Below are 26,028 nucleotides of genomic sequence, written 5' to 3'. Positions count from 1 at the left end.
CTTTTTGACAGGGTCCCTCCCTCCCACCATGATAGATGCCCGCCAGTCGCCCTCGTCAACCCCCTCAACCCCTCCCTCGAAGCACTTCATCTTTTCTTGCCTAGCAATCGCCTGTTTTGTTTTTTGATTTATTTGACAATCATTTGCTTTGCTGTTCGTTCAACTTTTCGGGGGGCGGGGCATTACGTGTAGGCACAGCCTCTCTTTGGCTCCCTGATTTTCCCCTCCATTCTTCACTCATTTGATATGCAAGACAGCGCCTACATGCGAAATGAGTTCCAATTAGCCTTTGTTTATACGAAATGCAATTAATTCGCTCTAATTTATCTGCCAAATGGAAGTAACCCTGGCCCCAGCCCCCTCTACCTCCCCCACCGACCTCCCATGGGCTGTACTTTTTCTTAGGCTTAGGTTTTGGCTTCTTTGTTCAGGATGGGTGGGGGTCCTTTGGCACAACGACGGGGACGACGACTCCTTACGCTCTGCTTTGCCTTTTGCTCCTTTTCAAATGGAAATTTAGGTCACTTTCCAACGTTCCTGTTTCCTTTCTCTGCTGCTCCAAGATTTATGCTGCCTCCTCTCTGGGGCTTCTTTTTGGGCAAGTTTATTCAGGTCCCTGCCCCTCGCCTAAATCTCTCCCTCTCCCTCTCTCTCTCTCTGTGTTTGTCAATTGTAAAAGATTTCATGAATGATTTCACTTCTATTTGACTTTCGTTTTTCTTTGCATTGTCCTTTGCCCAGGCCACCGCCACCGCCACAGCTACTGCCTTATCCTTTGCTCCTTTTGTACTTCCGTACTATTTTCTACCTTTCTGAACAAACAGATTCGAAAAGGGCGGGGCCGGGGGCACCAAATCTGAAACGGAATGAAGCCCCGAGAGCCACTTGGAGCAGAAGTCAAGTTCCTGATTAGCATTTAGTAGGTCAGCTGTCACAGGAGGAGAACCAGCATGGGGGGGAGGGGGAGGGGGAGGGAAAAAACTTCGATTGAGGAAAAGACAGACAGAAAAGCCGGGAAAACTTTGATGGCGCACGCAATTTTCGGTTTATGCTTAACTAAATCGTATTATTTTTGCATTAACAAGAGAGCGGCACAAAACTTGACAAAGTTGTGTCTGTGCCCCCGCCCCTGCCCCTGCCCCTGCCCCATACATTTTTCATGGGAATCCGGCAGCTGTCTCTGCATCCTGGGCAGGATGTGGCAGCGCTTTATGGCCCAAAGATTGTTGCTTTATTAACTGAAACGAAAGGTTTAATTCGCTTGCCACTCGACGAACATACGGAGGATATTCTTTTATGGCCGCGATAAAAAGTTTAGGATCCCCGTACATTTACGATAAATGGATAGATACAAGAGTACTGGGTGGAACCTACTTTCGGGGGGGGGCGGCATGGAGGGAGCACCTACTCGCAGCATCATTAACCCTCCTACCGCTGGATGGATGGATGGATGGATCCTTTAGGGGTCTCATCATCATCATTAACCCACGTTTAAGCAATTAGTTATAGCCACCGAAATTCACTCTTCAGTGTCGGAGGACACTTTCAACTTTCGACGACGCATGCCACATGCCGCATGCGGGGCGGGGCGGGGGAGGGGCCTGCTCCAGTCCGCTGCTTGAGCCATAAAAAACTTTTGCATCTGCGATTAGAAGAGTCCCTCTTAAAGCCCCCGACTAGTTTATGGTTCTTGGGGGGTTTTTTCTTCCTTGGGTTTTTCTTACATTTTTCTGCCTTCTTTTTTTGTCGTGTGGCATGGAAATCCTTGCCAATTAGAATGCTGCCCTGCCTGGGCGCATAAATTGTTGGCCTCTGCGGCGGCAGTGTCAAATAATTTAACCTAATTTGACACTTCAAATGTGCGGCGAGGCCCAGGCCCAGGCCCAGGCTGCAGGATGTGGCCCCGGCTGCTCCTCCTGGCTGCTCCTCTTGTCTGCTGCTCTGTCCCTTATCCTAATTTAAGTGTTTGTTGCCATACATTTCTCTGCGTGTTGGGTCGTTATGTCTGTTTAATATACAAAGGCCATGTCCCACAAGAACGGGACGACATGGGATGGAGCCTCCTAATTCCCTGTTCCCTGTTGTTCCTCTGTGTTCCTTGGACATTCCTGCCCTGCCCTGCCCTGCCCCACTTAAGTATTTATTTTATTAATTTTTGTGGCTCCTGTTCACACAGATTAACCTACCAGCGGGTGGCGCTGAAGGAGATCCGGCTGCAGGAGGAGGAGGGGGCACCCTTCACGGCCATCCGCGAGGCCTCGCTGCTGAAAGAACTGAAGCACAGCAACATCGTGACGCTGCACGACATCGTGCACACCCGTGAGACGCTGACCTTTGTCTTTGAGTATGTGGTAAGTATATTTGTTGCCCAGAGCCACACCCCTGCCCCTATTGACATGCCTCTCGGTCTCGCCTGCAGAACACGGATCTATCGCAATACATGGAGAAACATCCGGGCGGTCTGGACCATCGCAATGTGCGCCTGTTCCTCTTCCAGCTGCTGCGCGGTCTCTCCTACTGCCACAAGCGTCGTGTCCTCCATCGCGACGTGAAGCCGCAGAATCTGCTAATCAGCGACTGCGGCGAACTGAAGCTTGCCGACTTTGGCCTGGCCAGGGCCAAAAGTGTACCCAGTCACACATATTCGCATGAGGTGGTCACGCTCTGGTATCGTCCACCAGGTGGGTTTTTCCATACCAAAAACAGGAGAGAAGAAACGATGAAAGCCAGGGCAAGGGTCACTGGCAGCTTATGGCTTAGAATCAGCATTGTATGTGGGATGTTGCATCAGCCTAGGAGGGCCCTGTTGACGCAGAAAGAAGTTCCTTAGAAACTGTATCTCATGGCCATCCTTGAAAGAATTCCTTGAATTCCTTAAGCTCTCCAGAGGGAAGAGAAGGGTACCCAGAACAGTGCCAGATGCTGGGACCCATTAGGCATTGAGCGCCTGATCGATGTACCCCAGAGCCCCCCCCCCCCCCCCCCCCCACCAGTTCCCTGGAAAGCCCTTCCGCCATTCCCACGCTAATTGTGCATTCAGTGGGGTTTTACCCCGCAATTAAAATTAATCCCCTTCCGGCTTCCGGCACACACCAAAAAGGATTCCCATGTATGCCAGTTCTATCCACGAAAAAGGCAAACCCTCGTCATATATCCCCAAACAATCTGTAGTTCAGAGAATGAGGACTCAAAATCCAAATCGCATTAAGTTTTTTGCTTGTTTTTTGTTTGTTTTTTGTGTGCAGTCGACACTAAAAGCTCTCTGGCTCTCAGCTCTCAGCTCTCGGGGAAATGGCAGCCATTAATTGGCGCCACGAACGCCATTCAGGCTGAAAACTGTTCATTTAGGAGCTGGCAGCCAGGACTTGAGTTGGATTAAACTAATGCCAGGACTAAGCATACCCTGCCGCCTACCCCCTATCCCCTATCCTATATTTTGCTGACAAAGGGTAAACAATTCAGATTTTTCCATCAATTTGCCAGAGCTAAATGGAAAACTAATGGAGAAAAGCCAAACAGAGAGAGAGCGAAAGAGAGAGCCCCCAGAGAAATAAAGTTAATTTTTTCTAATATGCAATTCCACTGCCGCTGGCAGGCCAGGCCAAGCCAAGCCATGGCAACATCATCATCATCCTTGTGGGGGATCTGGGGGGCATGCGGCATCCTGAAGCATGTTAAACAAATTTAATCTGCACTTCTTGGCAACGGCAGAAAAGGAGTAGCAAAATGCACAGGATGTGCTCGCCGGGAAAGCAGGGAGCGGATGTGGTGTGTTGTCGGCACCTGTCTATCTGTGTGTAGCTGTGTGTAGCTGTGTGTGTGTGTGGAAACTTTGTTAGCTGCTGGTCAAAAAGATAAGCATAAAGGTTGCCCCGGACAACCAGAACAGGACACACCTCCTGTACACCTCCTTCTTTCTGTATATAAAATTGCAATTTATTTTCACCCACAAACGGAGAAAAAGAGACACAGAGAGAGATAGTGGAAAGAAACTGCATTTACTTAGGAAAGTTTTCATGTTTCATGTTTCGTGTTCTCTGTGTATCCTGCAGATGTCCTGTTGGGCAGCACCGAGTACTCAACATCACTGGACATGTGGGGCGTCGGCTGCATCTTCGTGGAGATGGTGACTGGGATGCCAACATTCCCCGGCATACGTGATACCTACGATCAGTTGGACAAGATATTCAAATTGCTGGGCACCCCCACCGAGGAGACGTGGACGGGGGTAACCCATTTCCCGGGTTACAAGCCCCACAAGCTGGGTAAGTAATCGACCGACCATTCCAATACCAATCGATTGCAATTAATTTGATGTGTATTCCCTGTATAGGCTTCTATCGGCCAAGAAAACTGGGTCACAATTTCCCACGACTGTACGACATCATCGAGGGCGAAACGATAGCGAACGCCTTCCTGCAGCTGAATCCAGAGGAGCGGATCGGCGCCGATGATGCACTGCTGCATCCCTACTTTGCGCAGTTGCCAAAGAAACTCTACGAATTGCCAGACGGTACGACCACCACCACCAACACCACCAGCAGATACCAACAGATTGAATTAAGGGGCCTTAAATATTTACAACATTTGCCGCCGGAACGAGCCAATGAGCCAATGAGTGAACGAGTGAACGAGGAGCAACTTTGTCGCATTGTCTGTGTGGCCGGTCGGCAAGAAAACCAATTAACAGAAGCACTAGTACGATACTACGTCGAAAAAGAGAGGAAAATGTTTGCTTAAAGTTTGCCACCACCGCCCCCTCCCTTTCGAGATTGAATGGAGGGGTCCTTCTCCTTCAATGGTAGGCTGCTTCTGCTGCTGCTGTTGCTGCTGCTGAAGAAGTAGTCATTCTTTTGGGGGGACAACTCATTTAAGTTTCGCGACAATTTGTTTGCCTTTTCTCAGTGCTCCCTTTCAGCAGGAGCTGGGCCAGGGGCCGGGACCGGGGCCGGGGCAGAAATGTTTTCTGAGGTATAGTTAACAGTAATTGCATTTCCCAGTTTTAATTTGTATCCCAAGTGGTGGCAAAACTTTGCTTTTCCAACAAGTTGGAGGAAAAACCGACTGAATGGAAACGTATAGCAAATGGTAGCCAGAATATCCACAAGGAAACCTAATTAGAAGACTTTTTGGGGGAATATAAATCTCAGATAGTCCATCTATGGGATCTTTAGGCAATTTGCAATCTGGAATATGGAATCCAAATCGATTACGATGCGCCCCCAAAAGGCATTCAATGCAATCTGCAGTAAATAAAATTTACATTCACTTCCGACAGCCAGGATACTCGGCTATTCATTAGGAAGAGCCGCCCATTCGCTTTCTCTGGGCGAAAGAACATTTTGTAAATGGAAACAGTTTCGAGGAAGAGTAAAGGAGCCCCCGCAAGCCAACCAACAAACAAACATCAACTTGTGGACTATGCAATTTGGCAAATGAAATGCAATCCAATGGTAGGGCCACTCCACTGCCACTCCAGAGTGCAGTCTAGTGGTTGCAGTATCCAAAAATAAAAGAAACAAAAAACACTAGGATAAAATGAATGAAGTGCAAATTCCCCTCCCAATCGAGGGCACAGCTTAAAGGGTGCTTAAAATGCGATTAACGCGTGATTTGTTTAGACAACCCCTGGCCCCTGGCCCCAGGACCCAGGACCTAGGATCCTGGACACCAAAACACAAACTAAACCCCGAAGCCCATTTTTTCCATGTTCCATTTACGGGTTTTGCTGTGATTTATACAGAGGGGATAGAATGGCTGTGCAGTATGCTAATTTCTGTCTAAATCACAGTCGGGACCCGCGAGGGGAAAAACTTCCCTAATGAGGGGAGGGTGGAAAGTAGGGTTCTGGTCTGGTCAGGTCTGGTCTGGTCTCGTCTCTAAATTGGGGTTTGGGGCTATGCCGACAGATAGAATCAATTAAAATGCAACTAATGCGCTTCATTTATCATGGCCAGGCGAAAAGGTCAACATACCCCGTGTGAGGTTTTTGCGGTCTTGCAGAGAGCATCAGCGGGTTGTACCAGTGGCAGGGGCTCGTTCTGTGTGTCTGTGTGTGTGTGTGTAACCATATCATGTGACTGAGAGGGCGGGCTTTGGGGCAAATGCAATTTTGCAAAAGGCAATTTTAATTGCCGCATGCGCTCCATCGTCGTTGGCGGCCCGGCCAGGCCGTAAATTAAATCATGTCATGGCCAGGAGGTCGTTCAGGATGTTGTCGTAACTTCAATATTTTTAATTACAATTATTATTATTTCTATACCCGGTAATCGAATGGTTTTTAGGGATATATTTATTCGTTTTGTGGTGCAATGGTGCACCCAGAAGGAAGCGTCTCCGATCCCATAAGGACCAGTCGATATAGCCATGTCGCTCTCTCTCTCTCTGTCCATCTGTCGGTACGTCCGTCTCCAGACTGGTGTGCAACAATCTGTGCAATCCACAACTTTGAAGATACGATAAAGACCTAAACACTGACGGATAAGAGAATGACAATATCTAGCGTATTGCGGATTCTGTATCGGATTGACAGACATTTTATGAATCAGTTTGGATCATTATTATAGCCAGAAAGAACAAATGACCAAAGTATGCCTCTATCTCGCTCTTATTCTCTCTCTCGCTCTTAATCGTGTAGTGGCGGAGGGGAGCGAAAGAGAGAGATGGACAACAGATTTGTATCAGTTTAATATTCGAATAAAATAGTTGGAAGTAGATGGAAAGCAAAGGGGATTAACGGGACCATTAGAACATGTTTTTGCCCATCTCTCATGACAAGTTCGAGAGAAATTGAAAGAGATCGCAAAGAGATGCATTGGTGATCAGCGATACCAAATACACAGAGAGAGAGAGAGAGAGAGAGAGAGAAAATTGCCGGCACTTACGTATAATTACTTATAGAATATATATTGTATTATTATTTTTGTATTAATTTGTACTCTCTTTGTCTAACTCTCTACAGAAACCTCAATATTCACCGTGGAAGGCGTGCAGCTGTACACGGAGCCAAATCGACAGAATAAATGAAAATTAAAGCAAGTCCTCTCTGTGGATGGCGTACGTTTCTATTGTTAGGGGATCCTAAAGCATAATCCTCATAAAAACCCGAGCCCCAAATGAAATATATATACCCAGAGCCCCCCAATCAACCTCCTGGACTAGGCACAAGACATCAGTAAATCAATCGTATCAATCAACCTATCAACCAATCACTTCAGACAGCCATATAACCGACGAAGGAGTGTTCCAGTTGCAGACCTATATTTTTTTTTTGTACTATAATTCTATGATACTTTCTAGTTATTAGTTCCATTCGAAAGCGAGGGAGTGTAGCGCGGAGCGGAGCGGAGAGAGTACTCTTCCAGTACGCAGATACAATTTCAGATACACCTAGATACACAGCAGATAGAGTGGTTACAGCGGATACAGCGGCCAGCCAGTGGCATTTTATGTTCAGTCAAATTGTTAAATTTAGTTTAGATTTCTTGTATTTTAAGCAGACCATCGTGTCCCGTCCCGATCCGATCCCTTCTCAAACCCGCGGCCTTGTCAATAAGGATACTCAATTTAGTCAGTGCGCAGAGATATGTGCGTTTCGTGTTTAATGTTTTTTTTTGTTTTTTCATCATTTTTTTTGCACAAAATTGGGGGATGCGCAATGTTTTAGTGAAAGTCTCTGTCTGCGTGAAATGATATGTGAATGTGCGTGTACCCATATCCTACCCATATATATTTGCTCTTTAGTTTTTAGTTATTTTTGAGGGGAGGAATCGCCCTAATCGAGTGCAATTTACACAAAAATTGATGGATTGCTCGCTCAGTGCAAAAGTGGCATCAATTTTCACGCAATTTGTTCAGCGAAGCGATCCATCAAGCACCAAAAAAAGAACAACATTATTTCTGATATGATTTCTCTCACAAGTCCTTTAGTTGGTTCCGCATATTTGCAGTACTATATAGTTTTTGTAATGCTTCTTTGTCAATCAAATAAAATGGGGGGTGTTCGCCGCGCTGTTTAAGTGATAATTTTATAATTATTAAATGAATTTATGTAAAAACAAATAAATTTAAATCATTTATACCATTTAATTTGTTGCATCTTTTGATTATTTATTTATTGTTTATTAATTGATTCTTTTCTGTACCTTTTAAGTTCCTAAATTAGTGAAATACTCCATCCATTTAGGCGAATGAATGTAGTGTGTCGAGAGGCGATTCGAGTCGAGTCCCGAGTGAGCGACGAGCGAAGAGCGAGGAGCGAGGAGACCCCCAGGAGGGAGGCTGATTGATTGAATCATAAACATTTTGGAGGCAAACGTAAGCGAACGAACGAATACTAGATAAACAATTAAATTTAGCAAAGAAGCGCAAATAGTAGAGTGAAATTTTTAGCAATCGACCGAAGGAAAGTACGAGTAAATTCGACATTAAATAGCCATCAAATCAAATCAAATCAACTAAACACTAAACACTAAACACTAAAGTAACCTAACCAAATACGAGTATTTTACATAGAGTTTGTAGCGCAAGAATCGCAACCAATGAATCCAAAATCCAAAATCCAGAATCCATTAATCCATTACCATATTTCTAAGAAACGTTACGTACGATATAGGACCCAACGCCGATGAGAGGACGCCCGCTGAATACGGCGGGTTTTTGCGGCGATTTTAAATGAATGAAATGAAGAGCTAACAAAATGTGCAAATTTGAAATCAAAGACACTTGAGACGGTTTTGAAACAACAAGTAAATGAATCAAAAACGATTTGAGTATAGAGCAACTAAAGCGTAGAACAAAATATATTATGAATATCTATCTCAAATAGATATACATACGTATACATATACATAGATCTATCTATCGGAACGTAAGGACGAGCACATTTGAGTCGTATGCAATCAAATTGCTGAGATGAGATGAGATGAGATGAGAAGAGAAGAGATAAAAATTACTGATGAAGGTTTTATGAAAGGCAAAGGCCTGCAGCCCCCAAGCAAAGAACGAGCAACTTTGTGGGGACTTCAAATGGTACATGCAGGCCATTGCTAGACTTTTGGCAGGCAGTGTGCCACGATCAATGCGCGCGTTTTCGTAGCGATACCAGATTATATTTTGTAGCAAAAGTAAAAAAAAAAAATTAAACTAAAACAAAGAGAAAACAAAAAGAAAAACCAAAACAAAAAAATATTTCAAATGAATAAACTTTTTCTGTGATTTATGAAAAAAGTATGCAAAGACAGACACAGACACAGACAGACAGAGACACAGACAGAAAGCACACAAAAAACACTCCAGCATGAAGATAAACTAAACAGAAACTAAAACTAAAATGAAAATGAAAATGAAAAATTAGGCACTTTAGAGAGAAAACAAAACTCAAGTAGTAGATGCTGGCGCAAAGCGAAAATTGTTTAGAATTATTTGCTAGCCAGAGAAACAAAGAAAAGTACATTAAAATGAACCGAAATTTGCACACACTCAAAATTAATGAATGCCAAAAAGCATTGGGAAAAGTTGTTCGAGAGGTAAACACTGGATTCCGTTCTATATATTTTTGGGTTTCCTGCGAATTTTCACCCATAAAAATTGAGCAGGGGCAGATAGAGATACAGAGTAACAGTAACAGAAACAGATACAGATAAAGAGAGATGAAAGATGAAAGAACAGAGGTAGTGACATTGTAACGAAGCATGGCAACGCACTTTTTGCACTTTTTCCCATCCCGAAGGTTACGTCCATAGTTTGTAAGCCAATGGCCAATGGAAACAACAAATCGAATCGAACGAATATGAAACAAACGAAGATTGAACTGGTTTTCGTTTCTATTTTGCAATCTAACGGATACACGTATCGATGCTTTTTCGAGGCATTTTTCTCTAATTGAATCAATCCTTTTGCACAACATTCGCGAAAAAAAAACCAAAAAAAAACCCACAAGAACAGATTAAACGACAATTTAAATAAGAGAAACAGAAACAGAAAGAAACTAAGCTAATCCCTAAACGTAATCGAAATGGTACATAAACTAAGAATGTTTTTAGCTGAACGTGTCTAGTGGTATTCTATCTATATATAGTATATATTGTCCCCCTACCCTATGCCCTATAGACAGACATAGCGATAGAGTTAGAGATCGAGAGCGAGCCCTGGGAGGAGGAGCCAGAGAAGGAGGAACGAAAGGTAAAATCTATTTGGAACGGGGAGATACGTGTACGAGATTGAAAGATCCACATAGAGGGATACGAATGAGATAACTTAAATATTTTTAATGCATTGAATTTGTCGTAAATATTTAATGTACCTTTGTTAAAAACAAAATAAATCTATTAACACAAATCAAGTAAAGCAAATTATGAATAGATGGAGCATGCAATTTTTTTTGTGTAGTTATAGGGTTAATCACGGGTACAACTCACCCCGCACCCAAAACTTCCCCCCAGCGAGACCCGGCCCCGCCCCCACCCCCTCCCAATCCCCATTCCTCCCCCCCCGAGCAGAGTGTGGAGAAATTTTGTAAATATTTGTAGTTGATTTCTAAGTAGCGAAACGATTGTATGGGCTAAATACTCGTAATATTGAGAATCGGATACGGAATACAGAATATTGAATGTTTATGATTTACGATCTACCATGCAAAATGGATGGCAACTAAATACAATTTGAATAAGTTCAACCTGTACAATAATTTAATATTAAATACAAATAAAAATGGCAAAAGCCAGCGAAAAATAATCTAGAGCACACCATAGTATTATTAGATGGCGTCTGTCCCACTTTGGATGGGATCTCAGATGATGGCATGATGAATGCCTGGTCCTTCACCCATAAATAACAATCTAAGCTAATAATTTTTGATGACTGAAAATGTTGGCATGCTCTGAAATTAACCCCGTCTCCCGCCAATTGAAATGCTTTGGTGAATGACGACGATTCGGTTGTTGGGGGAGGCGAAGGCGAAGACGAAACCGGGGGAGGAGCGCCCCAGCATCATCATCCCAGCCCCAAAAGCAGACCCAAAAGCATTAATTATGTAAATGACACAACTCTTTTTTTACTTTTGGGGGCCTTGCAAATGGCAAACAATATATTGTATGTACATGAGGCTTTTTTCTCTATGGGCTGGCTGCCTCCCGATTGCGTCATTCGTCTTGGCTGTAACTGGAAAGAGATGAGCTTGGGGCCCAGTCTTGGGGTCCGTCTCTGTGCAGCGTATCTGCCGGCAATCATCTCTGCACGATTCCGCAACAGATGGCCGGGCGAAAGGTTCCTGAAGCATCAATTGACCAACCTTCAGAAACCTATAGCCGTTCGTCATGGCATTATAATTTAGCAATAACTAACAAAAAAAAACAGTGACACAATGCGGAACACAGGCAGCGCCAAAGGTAACTCTGCACTTCGTGAACAAGCTGTAAAATCCAATGTAAAAAGTGCATTGCATTCAGTCACATCCATATTCATGCGACTCGTGAGGTTTTTTTGAACAAACGATGCCGTCTAAGGCCAGAATCCATATAAATAAGGCTATAAATAGACGGACATCAAAGGGGGAAATACAGCGACCGCTGCAGAGGCTACGTACGAACGTGGACGGACGGACAGCTGTCAGGCATTCCCTCACATCGGATTACTCATAGCAAGAAAGGGTCTTTCTTATCGGCCAGCAGTCCGTAGTTGGCCATGAGCAAACATTTGCATATGGATCGGATCGGACTACAGGTTGAGGCAGGTTTACAGCAAGTGTCAATGAACAAGCTTTGCATATCATTCACAAGTGTGTGATTAATATGGAAAACAACACACTACTACAGCGATGATGAGGTAATGGAATTCCCAATTGAGAAGCCAGAGATTAAGGTTCCTACAAAGTAAAGAAGACAATCCCTCCCCACTTCTTCGCGTACTCAATCAATTATTATCAGCTGACGATCGCCACTCAATCACCATATAACAGAACTATTTTGCATGCCTCTCCCGTGCTAAGTAGTCACACGAGTGATTGACAGCCAGCCCCTCCCCCTGCCCCCGCAAAGTAACCAAAAGCCCGAGGGGGTTTTTCGCCAGTCTTCGAGACGGACAGACATGTAAACAAAGCAAGACAATCCCCTCCAAACACAGCAAAAGAAACCCAGGTCCGATCTTCTCTTGATCTCTCGGAAGCTTCGCTGAGAAAAAGCTCGCGTGGGCCAGCAGACCCACAGCCGAGTGTGGTGCGGCGGCTCTTTCGTGCTTGCTCGTTTAATTGTCTCGCGAATCTTGCCCGGAACGGTCGTGCTCGTGATCGTGCTCGTTGGTTCGTTCTTCAGTTCGTTCGGTTTTGCATGCACCCAAGGCTAGGTGCCGAATCTTGTGTATGACTGATTGATTGACGGACGGACGGACTCAATCAATCAACACGTACATATATTCGATCAAAGTGATATTATGATGCGGCCCCAATTAGAAGCGATGGCCATCGCCTTCGCCTGCCTCCTGGCGGCGATCTGTGTCTGCGACGGCTCCGCTCTGGTGGAGCCACCTACGACCCAAGCGCCTCCAACACTGTCGCCAGCCCATGTGCGGTCGCGCCTGCGCACCAACTTCCGAGTGCGTTACACTTTCTGACTCTTCAGAAATTTTAAAATTAGTCTCGGGTGGTTTTGGGCAGCAAGTCTCGTTTGGCTCCAGCAAGTTCAATGCGCTGGCCTCGTGTGTTTGCCTTTGTCCGGGGTTTTTTTCCGCTTTTTTTTCTTGCCCAAGTGACTGACTCTTCCCCTCTGTCCTTCTGCCCTTAGGCCAGCCCCGTGAGTGGCACAACGACTCCGCCCCGCTGCGAGTACAAGGAGCTGATGACGAATTTGCACGATCGAGTGGGCATCTTGGCGACCTTGGACGAGGACCAGCGCCATCGCCTGGAAGTCATCGATAAGAAGTGAGTAGACTTTCGGCCCCCAGCTCTCTGGCCCGAACAGGTTTCTCGATGGGCACGTAATGAAATATTTTTGGGAAAAAAACCGGTAAAACAAAACAGCAAGAAACAACATAGTCTATTGGAAACGTCTGACTATCATCTTCTTTTATTGTTTCGTTGTCAAACCACCGAATCCGACACCCAAATGCGATTTATTTGGCAGAACAATGCTTCAACAAGCAATCTTTAATGATGCTCAAATGAGATGGTAGCAATTATCCATGAATGAAGCAATGCCCCAAAAACATCTGCTGCCCAGCAATTGCTGGCCATTAAATTGTTGTTTGTTCATAATATCTTTTTTTTTTTTTGCTGAAATTTCTGCGAGATTTCGCACTGCCGCCGCCGCCAGCCCCCCAGACACCAGAGTGTTTATAATTCGGTCATGTTTGAACAGCACTCGCTGTGCCGCCGCCTGTTTTGTTAATATATTTAAGGCTTTTGTGTCTATAATTGTGGTTCTTATTTACGATTGGTTTTCGATGGCAAGAAGCAAATGCCAAGTTCTTTCCTTTGCTTTGCTGTTTTCTTGATAAACGAGCGGAATATTTAAAAGCGAAAGAGAATGTTGTACACAAAGACTGACTGAAATAGAGAGACTTACTTAGAACAGCTTCTGTGGCGATTAGAGGTCGTCAAATGCGGTCGCAGAGATTGTGCGAGTGAGAGCAGTGGTACTGATTGTTGTGCTTTGTTGTCAGCTGGCAAGTTCTAATCTTGTAAACTCATTGTTTTGCTATTCGCAGACTGGATCAGCTGGTGGACAGCAGTGCCGCTCGCATGGAGTCCCTGAAGGCCCAGCAACTGAACTTCCAGCAGCGTCTGGACAGCTTCGAGCACATCCAGCGGCTCTCGCGCAGCACCCTGGACGAACTAAAAGGTGAAACAGACTTGACCCTGGGTCCCCGAAGAGTTAGGGAGTTGAAGCAAAAGCTAAGAAATCGCAGAAAGTTGAAGGGTAATCCTGCATGCTGACCTCGATGTTGTGCGGCGAATGTCCTTGGTGTTGTGCTAACTCTGTGCGATCCACAAGGAAACCCCTCTCTAATACTCCTCTCTTTCCCGCAGATCTGTCGCGTGTTGTTCGGGCTGCTCCCCAGCAGGATGCTCCGATCCCAAACTCGAGTTTCGGTAATAATAATGATTTAAGTGTTACCGATCGCTTGGACGCCTTGGCCACGCTGCTCACCTCCACGGCTCTGAGTGTGAGGGGTGTGCAGGAAGATGTCCTCAAGCTGACTCAAGCAATCAAGTAAGCAAAGAATAATGAATAATGCACTCATTCCATGGGTATAACCAGATATCCCATTCCCCTTCTCTATTAGCCGCCAGCGTCGCCTGTCGCATCGCAGGGTTCCACCCAACCTCATCGGGCAACCAGGAGCTGCTCCCTTTCCCGCCTATCCCCGTTTGAGTCCGCCCACCAGCTGCCTGCAGTACTATCTGTCGGTGCAGGGCATACTGAAGCTGCAGCTCACCCCCGAGTCGGAGTCCTTCTATGTGGCCTGCGACGGGGACTGGACCGTGATCCTCAACCGGAGCTCCGACGAGATCAACTTCGAGCGTGGCTGGCTGGACTACAAGGATGGCTTCGGCAATCTGGCCGGGGACTTCTTCATTGGCCTGAACAAACTGCACGCCCTGACCTCTTCGGCCATCCACGAGCTGCGGATCGTGTTCGAGGACTTCGAGGGGCATGAGGCCTATGCGGGCTATTCCACCTTCGCCATCGGCAGCGAGAAGGAGCTGTACCCGTTGAGCCTGCTGGGCCCGTTCCAGGCGGATTTGAGTCCGTCGGCAGGGGACTCCCTGTCCTACCACGCCGGGGCCAAGTTCAGCACCGTCGACAGCGACAACGACAACTGCGTCGACTGCAACTGCGCGCAGAAGCACAAGGGAGCCGGCTGGTTCAACAACTGCGGCACCAGCAACATCATGGGGCAGTACCACCAGCAGAACTATGCCCAGGCCGGCGAGTCGGGTGTCTTCTGGGACACCTTCCAGGGCAAGGACTACTCGCTGAAAAGGGTCCGCATGATGATACGCCCCATCGGCGAGGAGGAGGCCCGGCGCTAAGCCATGATACTCTCTGTTCCGCTATGTGTTGTATTGGAACTGCCATTTTTCGTGTAAATCAGGGATCCCCAAGCCAAGAACCCGCTACAGCCTCCAGCGTCGATGAGTGTTCGCTTTCTTATGCATTTTAACCCTAGCCTAGCTTTATTCCCGAACTTGTGCGTGTACTCGTATGTGTAATATTTATGGAAAATTACTTAATACCTAGATAATACAGTAATGTTATGTGTATCCATTACATCGAGAGTACTGCCTAGACCGGAGCGGAGCTCTCTCCACACGTATGTACGTCATGCGGCACCGGAGATGTTTACTAATCGGTCGACTTGTCTAACATGCGATGCCTCCAGCATGCAATGATAGACTATATAAACGGGGCAGCTCTGGAGGGGCTGCTAGTCGTTCGTGCGATTTCCGTGGAGTAATCTAAACATGGTCAAGACAAGCTTTTGCCTAGTGCCTCTCTTCTGCCAGCTATGGGGTCTTCATGCCGCGCTGCTGGACTCCCTAGTGAGTCAGAGCAACATCTATTACCTGGGGCCCACGTCGGAGCTGCCCTTGCAGAGCGTGGACCAGGTGGCAACGGTGGACTCGGTCAAGCTGATTGTCCACGGCTACTTGGCCTCGCGGTCGCACGGCTCTATACTACCCCTGAGGAATGGTGAGGTCTAGCCGGCTGTTTCAGCCTTTAATGCCACTGCTAACGCTGCCCAATCCCCAAGCGTACAGCTCCCAGGGCTATGAGAATGTCCTGGTGGCTGACTGGTCGCCTGCCGCCAGTCTGGACTATCCCACCTCGCGATTTGCCGTGGGAAAGGTGTCCCTGGCCCTGGCCAAGGAACTGCAGAGGTTCCTCCTCCGACACAGCATACCCACCGCTGCTGTCCATGTGGTGGGACACAGCTTGGGGGCTCACATAGCTGGCCGCATTGGCCACTACTTTAATGGAACTCTGGGAAGGGTTACGGGTCTCGATCCTGCGCTCCCCCTGTTTACCCAGCGCTCCGTTGACAGTCTTCGCTCGAATGCAGCTCAGTTTGTGGATGTTATTCATACGGATTACCCGCTCTTCGGCGACATAAGACCCCGTGGAACTGTGGACTTTTATCCCAACTTTGGATTCGCCCCGCAGCCGGGCTGTGAGGACGTGGACTTAATTGCTGCCAGTAAGCTCCTTCGCGAAGCTTGTAAGCGACTTCTCCCCATTCCGTTTTTACCGATTCATCTTTCCCCTACCTCCCAGACAGCTGCAGTCATAATAGAGCAGTGATGTTCTACGCGGAGTCCATAGGAATGCCCCACAACTTTCCAGCGATTCCCTGCAGTTTGAAGGCCATCAAGAGTCGTCATGTGGATAGTTGCCTGCGGGAGGCTAGGTCGAGGCCAAGTCAGAGCGGAACGGCATCTGAAAATATGGTTGATTCTGAGGAGGTTTTCATGGGAGAACAGGTTAGCCGCAGGTGAGAGAATTAACGGAAATTTCAGTTCAAATTTTCAAAGTACATTTTCGTGCAGCGCCACCTCCTATTTTTTCTTGGCTACTAACGGAGCGCCACCTTACGGCAAAGGAATAAACTCAAAGCTTGCTAAAAAGAGACGCTAGGCGGCGTCTTCAGCCCAGTTTCATATTTAAAGTGGAATAGTAACAGCTTATATAGCTTTTTAGAATTTTTTCAAAATAAATTCTGCCTTCGGTACAGAAGAAACCAGTATTTTAATGGTGTGAAAGTTAGAAGGCTATATCTCAGACAAATAGGGCCAGATCGGTGCAGGACCCACTCTCCCCGGATCGCGAGGATCCAGCCTGTCGATCGGCATCGAAATCTCGACTTCGAAAATGAGGCCGATTTTTGGCAAATTCAATGATGGTTACATCATGATTTTTTGCGAAAATCGTGAGGACATGGATGTCCCTTTTTCCGGTGCCAATCGACTGTCAGGACTCTCCCGATCACGAAAAGACATGCCACGCCCCGATTGACCCATACATAGTCGAGATATAGCGTGCAGAAGAAACCAGTATTTTAATGGTGTGAAAATCCGAATTTTTGGAATGCTATATCTCAGACAACTAGGGCCAGATGGGTGCAGGACCCACTCGCCCAGGATCGTGGAGATCCAGACTGTCGATCGGCATCAAAATCTCGACTTCGAAAATGAGGCCGATTTTTGGCAAATTCAATGATGGTTACATCATGATTTTTTACGAAAATCGTGAGGACATGGATGTCCCTTTTTCCGGTGCCAATCGATTGGCAGGACTCTCCCGATCACGAAAAGACATGCCACGCCCCGATCGACCCATACATAGTCGAGATATAGCGTGCAGAAGAAACCAGTATTTTAGTGGTGTGAAAATCCGAATCTTTGTAATGCTATATCTCAGACAAATGCGGCCAGATCGGTGCAGGATCAAATCGCCCAGGATCGCGCGGATCCAGACTGTCGATCGGCATCAAAATCTCGACTTCGAAAATGAGGCCGATTTTTGGCAAATTCAATGATGGTTACATCATGATTTTTTGCGTAAATCGTGAGGACATGGATGTCCTTTTTTCCGGTGCCAATCGACTGTCAGGACTCTCCCGATCACAAAAAGACATGCCACGCCCCGATCGGCCCATACATAGTCGAGATATAGCGTGCAGAAGAAACCAGTATTTTAATGGTGTGAAAATCCGAATCTTTGGAATGCTATATCTCAGACAAATGGGGCCAGATCGGTGCAGGACCTACTCGGCCAGGATCATGGGGATCCAGACTGTCGATCGGCATCAAAATCTCGACTTCGAAAATGAGGCCGATTTTTGGCAAATTCAATGATGGTTACATCATGATTTTTTACGAAAATCGTGAGGACATGGATGTCCCTTTTTCCGGTGCCAATCGATTGGCAAGACTCTCCCGATCACAAAAAGACATGCCACGCCCCGATCGACCCATACATAGTCGAGATATAGCGTGCAGAAGAAACCAGTATTTTAATGGTGTGAAAATCCGAATCTTTGGAATGCTATATCTCAGACAAATGGGGCCAGATCGGTGCAGGATCAAATCGCCCAGGATCGCGCGGATCCAGACTGTCGATCGGCATCAAAATCTCGACTTCGAAAATGAGGCCGATTTTTGGCAAATTCAATGATGGTTACATCATGATTTTTTACGAAAATCGTGAGGACATGGATGTCCCTTTTTCCGGTGTCACTCGATTGGCAGGACTCTCCCGATCACAAAAAGACATGCCACGCCCCGATCGGCCCATAAATAGTCGAGATATAGCGTGCAGAAGAAACCAGTATTTTAATGGTGTGAAAATCAGAATCTTTGGAATGCTATATCTCAGACAAAAGGGGCCAGATCGGTCAAGGACCGACTCTCCCAGGATCGCAAGGATCCAGCCTGTCGATCGGCATCGAAATCTCGACTTCGAAAATGAGGCCGATTTTTGGCAAATTCAATGATGGTTACATCATGATTTTTTGCGAAAATCGTGAGGACATGGATGTCCCTTTTTCCGGTGCCAATCGATTGGCAGGACTCTCCCGATCACAAAAAGACATGCCACGCCCCGATCGACTTATACATAGTCGAGATATAGCGTGCAGAAGAAACCAGTATTTTAATGGTGTGAAAATCCGAATCTTTGGAATGCTATATCTCAGACAAATGGGGCCAGATCGGTGCAGGATCAAATCGCCCAGGATCGCGCGGATCCAGACTGTCGATCGGCATCAAAATCTCGACTTCGAAAATGAGGCCGATTTTTGGCAAATTCAATGATGGTTACATCATGATTTTTTGCGTAAATCGTGAGGACATGGATGTCCTTTTTTCCGGTGCCAATCGACTGTCAGGACTCTCCCGATCACAAAAAGACATGCCACGCCCCGATCGGCCCATACATAGTCGAGATATAGCGTGCAGAAGAAACCAGTATTTTAATGGTGTGAAAATCCGAATCTTTGGAATGCTATATCTCAGACAAATGGGGCCCGATCGGTGCAGGACCCACTCGCCCAGAATCATGGCGATCCAGACTGTCAATCGGCATCGAAATCTCGACTTCGAAAATGAGGCCGATTTTTGGCAAATTCAATGATGGTTACATCATGATTTTTTGCGAAAATCGTGAGGACATGGATGTCCCTTTTCCCGGTGTCACTCGATTGGCAGGACTCTCCCGATCACAAAAAGACATGCCACGCCCCGATCGGCCCATAAATAGTCGAGATATAGCGTGCAGAAGAAACCAGTATTTTAATGGTGTGAAAATCAGAATCTTTGGAATGCTATATCTCAGACAAAAGGGGCCAGATCGGTCAAGGACCGACTCTCCCAGGATCGCAAGGATCCAGCCTGTCGATCGGCATCGAAATCTCGACTTCGAAAATGAGGCCGATTTTTGGCAAATTCAATGATGGTTACATCATGATTTTTTGCGAAAATCGTGAGGACATGGATGTCCCTTTTTCCGGTGCCAATCGATTGGCAGGACTCTCCCGATCACAAAAAGACATGCCACGCCCCGATCGACCCATAAATAGTCGAGATATAGCGTGCAGAAGAAACCAGTATTTTAATGGAGTGAAAATCCGAATCTTTGGAATGCTATATCTCAGACAAATGCGGCCAGATCGGTGCAGGATCAAATCGCCCAGGATCGCGCGGATCCAGACTGTCGATCGGCATCAAAATCTCGACTTCGAAAATGAGGCCGATTTTTGGCAAATTCAATGATGGTTACATCATGATTTTTTGCGAAAATCGTGAGGACATGGATGTCCCTTTTTCCGGTGCCAATCGATTGGCAGGACTCTCCCGATCACAAAAAGACATGCCACGCCCCGATCGACCCATACATAGTCGAGATATAGCGTGCAGAAGAAACCAGTATTTTAATGGTGTGAAAATCCGAATCTTTGGAATGCTATATCTCAGACAAATGGGGCCAGATCGGTGCTGGATCAAATCGCCCAGGATCGCGCGGATCCAGACTGTCGATCGGCATCAAAATCTCGACTTCGAAAATGAGGCCGATTTTTGGCAAATTCAATGATGGTTACATCATGATTTTTTGCGAAAATCGTGAGGACATGGATGTCCCTTTTTCCGGTGTCACTCGATTGGCAGGACTCTCCCGATCACAAAAAGACATGCCACGCCCCGATCGGCCCATAAATAGTCGAGATATAGCGTGCAGAAGAAACCAGTATTTTAATGGTGTGAAAATCAGAATCTTTGGAATGCTATATCTCAGACAAAAGGGGCCAGATCGGTCAAGGACCGACTCTCCCAGGATCGCAAGGATCCAGCCTGTCGATCGGCATCGAAATCTCGACTTCGAAAATGAGGCCGATATTTGGCAAATTCAATGATGGTTACATCATGATTTTTTGCGAAAATCGTGAGGACATGGATGTCCCTTTTTCCGGTGCCAATCGATTGGCAGGACTCTCCCGATCACAAAAAGACATGCCACGCCCCGATCGACTTATACATAGTCGAGATATAGCGTGCAGAAGAAACCAGTATTTTAATGGTGTGAAAATCAGAATCTTTGGAATGCTATATCTCAGACAAAAGGGGCCAGATCGGTCAAGGACCGACTCTCCCAGGATCGCAAGGATCCAGCCTGTCGATCGGCATCGAAATCTCGACTTCGAAAATGAGGCCGATTTTTGGCAAATTCAATGATGGTTACATCATGATTTTTTGCGTAAATCGTGAGGACATGGATGTCCTTTTTTCCGGTGCCAATCGACTGTCAGGACTCTCCCGATCACAAAAAGACATGCCACGCCCCGATCGGCCCATACATAGTCGAGATATAGCGTGCAGAAGAAACCAGTATTTTAATGGTGTGAAAATCCGAATCTTTGGAATGCTATATCTCAGACAAAAGGGGCCAGATCGGTCAAGGACCGACTCTCCCAGGATCGCAAGGATCCAGCCTGTCGATCGGCATCGAAATCTCGACTTCGAAAATGAGGCCGATTTTTGGCAAATTCAATGATGGTTACATCATGATTTTTTGCGAAAATCGTGAGGACATGGATGTCCCTTTTTCCGGTGCCAATCGATTGGCAGGACTCTCCCGATCACAAAAAGACATGCCACGCCCCGATCGACCCATACATAGTCGAGATATAGCGTGCAGAAGAAACCAGTATTTTAATGGTGTGAAAATCCGAATCTTTGGAATGCTATATCTCAGACAAAAGGGGCCAGATCGGTCAAGGACCGACTCTCCCAGGATCGCAAGGATCCAGCCTGTCGATCGGCATCGAAATCTCGACTTCGAAAATGAGGCCGATTTTTGGCAAATTCAATGATGGTTACATCATGATTTTTTGCGAAAATCGTGAGGACATGGATGTCCTTTTTTCCGGTGTCACTCGATTGGCAGGACTCTCCCGATCACAAAAAGACATGCCACGCCCCGATCGGCCCATAAATAGTCGAGATATAGCGTGCAGAAGAAACCAGTATTTTAATGGTGTGAAAATCAGAATCTTTGGAATGCTATATCTCAGACAAAAGGGGCCAGATCGGTCAAGGACCGACTCTCCCAGGATCGCAAGGATCCAGCCTGTCGATCGGCATCGAAATCTCGACTTCGAAAATGAGGCCGATTTTTGGCAAATTCAATGATGGTTACATCATGATTTTTTGCGAAAATCGTGAGGACATGGATGTCCCTTTTTCCGGTGCCAATCGATTGGCAGGACTCTCCCGATCACAAAAAGACATGCCACGCCCCGATCGACCCATACATAGTCGAGATATAGCGTGCAGAAGAAACCAGTATTTTAATGGTGTGAAAATCCGAATCTTTGGAATGCTATATCTCAGACAAATGGGGCCAGATCGGTGCAGGATCAAATCGCCCAGGATCGCGCGGATCCAGACTGTCGATCGGCATCAAAATCTCGACTTCGAAAATGAGGCCGATTTTTGGCAAATTCAATGATGGTTACATCATGATTTTTTGCGAAAATCGTGAGGACATGGATGTCCCTTTTTCCGGTGCCAATCGATTGGCAGGACTCTCCCGATCACAAAAAGACATGCCACGCCCCGATCGACCCATACATAGTCGAGATATAGCGTGCAGAAGAAACCAGTATTTTAATGGTGTGAAAATCCGAATCTTTGGAATGCTATATCTCAGACAAATGGGGCCAGATCGGTGCAGGACCGACTCTCCCAGGATCGCAAGGATCCAGCCTGTCGATCGGCATCGAAATCTCGACTTCGAAAATGAGGCCGATTTTTGGCAAATTCAATGATGGTTACATCATGATTTTTTGCGAAAATCGTGAGGACATGGATGTCCCTTTTTCCGGTGCCAATCGATTGGCAGGACTCTCCCGATCACAAAAAGACATGCCACGCCCCGATCGACCCATACATAGTCGAGATATAGCGTGCAGAAGAAACCAGTATTTTAATGGTGTGAAAATCCGAATCTTTGGAATGCTATATCTCAGACAAATGGGGCCAGATCGGTGCAGGATCAAATCGCCCAGGATCGCGCGGATCCAGACTGTCGATCGGCATCAAAATCTCGACTTCGAAAATGAGGCCGATTTTTGGCAAATTCAATGATGGTTACATCATGATTTTTTGCGAAAATCGTGAGGACATGGATGTCCCTTTTTCCGGTGCCAATCGATTGGCAGGACTCTCCCGATCACAAAAAGACATGCCACGCCCCGATCGACCCATACATAGTCGAGATATAGCGTGCAGAAGAAACCAGTATTTTAATGGTGTGAAAATCCGAATCTTTGGAATGCTATATCTCAGACAAATGGGGCCCGATCGGTGCAGGACCCACTCGCCCAGAATCATGGCGATCCAGACTGTCAATCGGCATCGAAATCTCGACTTCGAAAATGAGGCCGATTTTTGGCAAATTCAATGATGTTACATCATGATTTTTTACGAAAATCGTGAGGACATGGATGTCCCTTTTTCCGGTGTCACTCGATTGGCAGGACTCTCCCGATCACAAAAAGACATGCCACGCCCCGATCGGCCCATAAATAGTCGAGATATAGCGTGCAGAAGAAACCAGTATTTTAATGGTGTGAAAATCCGAATCTTTGGAATGCTATATCTCAGACAAATGGGGCCCGATCGGTGCAGGACCCACTCGCCCAGAATCATGGCGATCCAGACTGTCAATCGGCATCGAAATCTCGACTTCGAAAATGAGGCCGATTTTTGGCAAATTCAATGATGGTTACATCATGATTTTTTACGAAAATCGTGAGGACATGGATGTCCCTTTTTCCGGTGTCACTCGATTGGCAGGACTCTCCCGATCACAAAAAGACATGCCACGCCCCGATCGGCCCATAAATAGTCGAGATATAGCGTGCAGAAGAAACCAGTATTTTAATGGTGTGAAAATCAGAATCTTTGGAATGCTATATCTCAGACAAAAGGGGCCAGATCGGTCAAGGACCGACTCTCCCAGGATCGCAAGGATCCAGCCTGTCGATCGGCATCGAAATCTCGACTTCGAAAATGAGGCCGATTTTTGGCAAATTCAATGATGGTACATCATGATTTTTTGCGAAAATCGTGAGGACATGGATGTCCCTTTTTCCGGTGCCAATCGATTGGCAGGACTCTCCCGATCACAAAAAGACATGCCACGCCCCGATCGACTTATACATAGTCGAGATATAGCGTGCAGAAGAAACCAGTATTTTAATGGTGTGAAAATCCGAATCTTTGGAATGCTATATCTCAGACAAATGGGGCCAGATCGGTGCAGGATCAAATCGCCCAGGATCGCGCGGATCCAGACTGTCGATCGGCATCAAAATCTCGACTTCGAAAATGAGGCCGATTTTTGGCAAATTCAATGATGGTTACATCATGATTTTTTGCGAAAATCGTGAGGACATGGATGTCCCTTTTTCCGGTGCCAATCGATTGGCAGGACTCTCCCGATCACAGAAAGACATGCCACGCCCCGATCGACCCATACATAGTCGAGATATAGCGTGCAGAAGAAACCAGTATTTTAATGGTGTGAAAATCCGAATCTTTGGAATGCTATATCTCAGACAAATGGGGCCCGATCGGTGCAGGACCCACTCGCCCAGAATCATGGCGATCCAGACTGTCAATCGGCATCGAAATCTCGACTTCGAAAATGAGGCCGATTTTTGGCACATTCAATGATGGTTATGTCCCTTTTTCTGATGCCAATCGATTGTCAGGACTCTCCCGATCACAAAAAGACATGCCACGCCCCGATCGGCCCATAAATAGTCGAGATATAGCGTGCAGAAGAAACCAGTATTTTAATGGTGTGAAAATCCGAATCTTTGGAATGCTATATCTCAGACAAATGGGGCCAGATCGGTGCAGGACCTACTCGGCCAGGATCATGGGGATCCAGACTGTCGATCGGCATCAAAATCTCGACTTCGAAAATGAGGCCGATTTTTGGCAAATTCAATGATGGTTACATCATGATATTTTACGAAAATCGTGAGGACATGGATGTCCCTTTTTCCGGTGCCAATGGATTGGCAAGACTCTCCCGATCACAAAAAGACATGCCACGCCCCGATCGACCCATACATAGTCGAGATATAGCGTGCAGAAGAAACCAGTATTTTAATGGTGTGAAAATCCGAATCTTTGGAATGCTATATCTCAGACAAATGGGGCCATATCGGTGCAGGATCAAATCGCCCAGGATCGCGCGGATCCAGACTGTCGATCGGCATCAAAATCTCGACTTCGAAAATGAGGCCGATTTTTGGCACATTCAATGATGGTTACATCATGATTTTTTACGAAAATCGTGAGGACATGGATGTCCCTTTTTCTGATGCCAATCGATTGTCAGGACTCTCCCGATCACAAAAAGACATGCCACGCCCCGATCGGCCCATAAACAGTCGAGATATAGCGTGCAGAAGAAACCAGTATTTTAATGGTGTGAAAATCCGAATCTTTGGAATGCTATATCTCAGACAAATGGGGCCAGATCGGTGCAGGATCAAATCGCCCAGGATCGCGCGGATCCAGACTGTCGATCGGCATCAAAATCTCGACTTCGAAAATGAGGCCGATTTTTGGCAAATTCAATGATGGTTACATCATGATTTTTTGCGAAAATCGTGAGGACATGGATGTCCTTTTTTCCGGTGCCAATCGATTGGCAAGACTCTCCCGATCACAAAAAGACATGCCACGCCCCGATCGGCCCATAAATAGTCGAGATATAGCGTGCAGAAGAAACCAGTATTTTAATGGTGTGAAAATCCGAATCTTTGGAATGCTATATCTCAGACAAATGGGGCCAGATCGGTGCAGGACCTACTCGGCCAGGATCATGGGGATCCAGACTGTCGATCGGCATCAAAATCTCGACTTCGAAAATGAGGCCGATTTTTGGCAAATTCAATGATGGTTACATCATGATATTTTACGAAAATCGTGAGGACATGGATGTCCCTTTTTCCGGTGCCAATCGATTGGCAAGACTCTCCCGATCACAAAAAGACATGCCACGCCCCGATCGACCCATACATAGTCGAGATATAGCGTGCAGAAGAAACCAGTATTTTAATGGTGTGAAAATCCGAATCTTTGGAATGCTATATCTCAGACAAATGGGGCCAGATCGGTGCAGGATCAAATCGCCCAGGATCGCGCGGATCCAGACTGTCGATCGGCATCAAAATCTCGACTTCGAAAATGAGGCCGATTTTTGGCACATTCAATGATGGTTACATCATGATTTTTTACGAAAATCGTGAGGACATGGATGTCCCTTTTTCCGGTGCCAATCGATTGGCAAGACTCTCCCGATCACAAAAAGACATGCCACGCCCCGATCGACCCATACATAGTCGAGATATAGCGTGCAGAAGAAACCAGTATTTTAATGGTGTGAAAATCCGAATCTTTGGAATGCTATATCTCAGACAAATGGGGCCAGATCGGTGCAGGATCAAATCGCCCAG

General features: G+C 46.4%; 3 protein-coding genes across 10 annotated transcripts in view; all 3 read left to right on the top strand.

The window, feature by feature from the left end:
- Positions 1–7,877, top strand: part of Eip63E (cyclin dependent kinase Eip63E) — a 112,868-nt gene extending 104,991 nt beyond the window's left edge. For all 6 annotated transcript variants that reach the window (XM_001352832.4, XM_033385505.1, XM_033385504.1 and 3 more), the window contains 5 exons: positions 2,177–2,351; positions 2,420–2,681; positions 4,053–4,265; positions 4,334–4,513; positions 6,962–7,877. In XM_001352832.4, coding sequence (XP_001352868.4) covers positions 2,177–2,351; positions 2,420–2,681; positions 4,053–4,265; positions 4,334–4,513; positions 6,962–7,026 — 895 coding nt within the window. In that variant the 3' untranslated portion in view covers positions 7,027–7,877. The remainder of the gene's footprint in view (positions 1–2,176; positions 2,352–2,419; positions 2,682–4,052; positions 4,266–4,333; positions 4,514–6,961) is intronic.
- Positions 7,878–12,248: 4,371 nt separating this feature from the next.
- Positions 12,249–15,266, top strand: LOC6900189 (fibrinogen C domain-containing protein 1). Of its 2 annotated transcripts, none has more exons than XM_015188443.2 (5): positions 12,249–12,588; positions 12,777–12,913; positions 13,699–13,910; positions 14,021–14,204; positions 14,278–15,266. In XM_015188443.2, exons 1-5 carry the CDS (start codon positions 12,427–12,429, stop codon positions 15,026–15,028), a joined length of 1,446 nt encoding a protein of 481 aa, XP_015043929.2. In that variant the 5' UTR covers positions 12,249–12,426; the 3' UTR covers positions 15,029–15,266. The 2 variants fall into 2 exon arrangements, with proteins under 2 accessions (XP_015043929.2, XP_002135527.2); XM_002135491.3 differs by having other exon boundaries at positions 12,250–12,588; positions 13,699–13,832.
- An 82-nt stretch (positions 15,267–15,348) lies between these two features.
- On the top strand, positions 15,349–16,728 carry LOC4812147 (lipase member H). 2 transcript variants are annotated; one of them, XM_015188444.2, is made up of 4 exons: positions 15,349–15,689; positions 15,751–16,194; positions 16,272–16,488; positions 16,544–16,728. In XM_015188444.2, exons 1-4 carry the CDS (start codon positions 15,461–15,463, stop codon positions 16,629–16,631), a joined length of 978 nt encoding a protein of 325 aa, XP_015043930.2. In that variant the 5' UTR covers positions 15,349–15,460; the 3' UTR covers positions 16,632–16,728. The 2 variants fall into 2 exon arrangements, with proteins under 2 accessions (XP_015043930.2, XP_001352869.3); XM_001352833.4 differs by having other exon boundaries at positions 15,751–16,215.
- Positions 16,729–26,028: the final 9,300 nt, after the last annotated feature.

The sequence above is a fragment of the Drosophila pseudoobscura genome, chromosome X, assembly GCF_009870125.1.
Source record: "Drosophila pseudoobscura strain MV-25-SWS-2005 chromosome X, UCI_Dpse_MV25, whole genome shotgun sequence".
Classification (NCBI taxonomy): Eukaryota; Metazoa; Arthropoda; class Insecta; order Diptera; family Drosophilidae; genus Drosophila; species Drosophila pseudoobscura.
The sequence above is the reverse complement of the archived record's forward strand: the minus strand, read 5'-3'. Positions and strand labels throughout refer to the sequence as shown.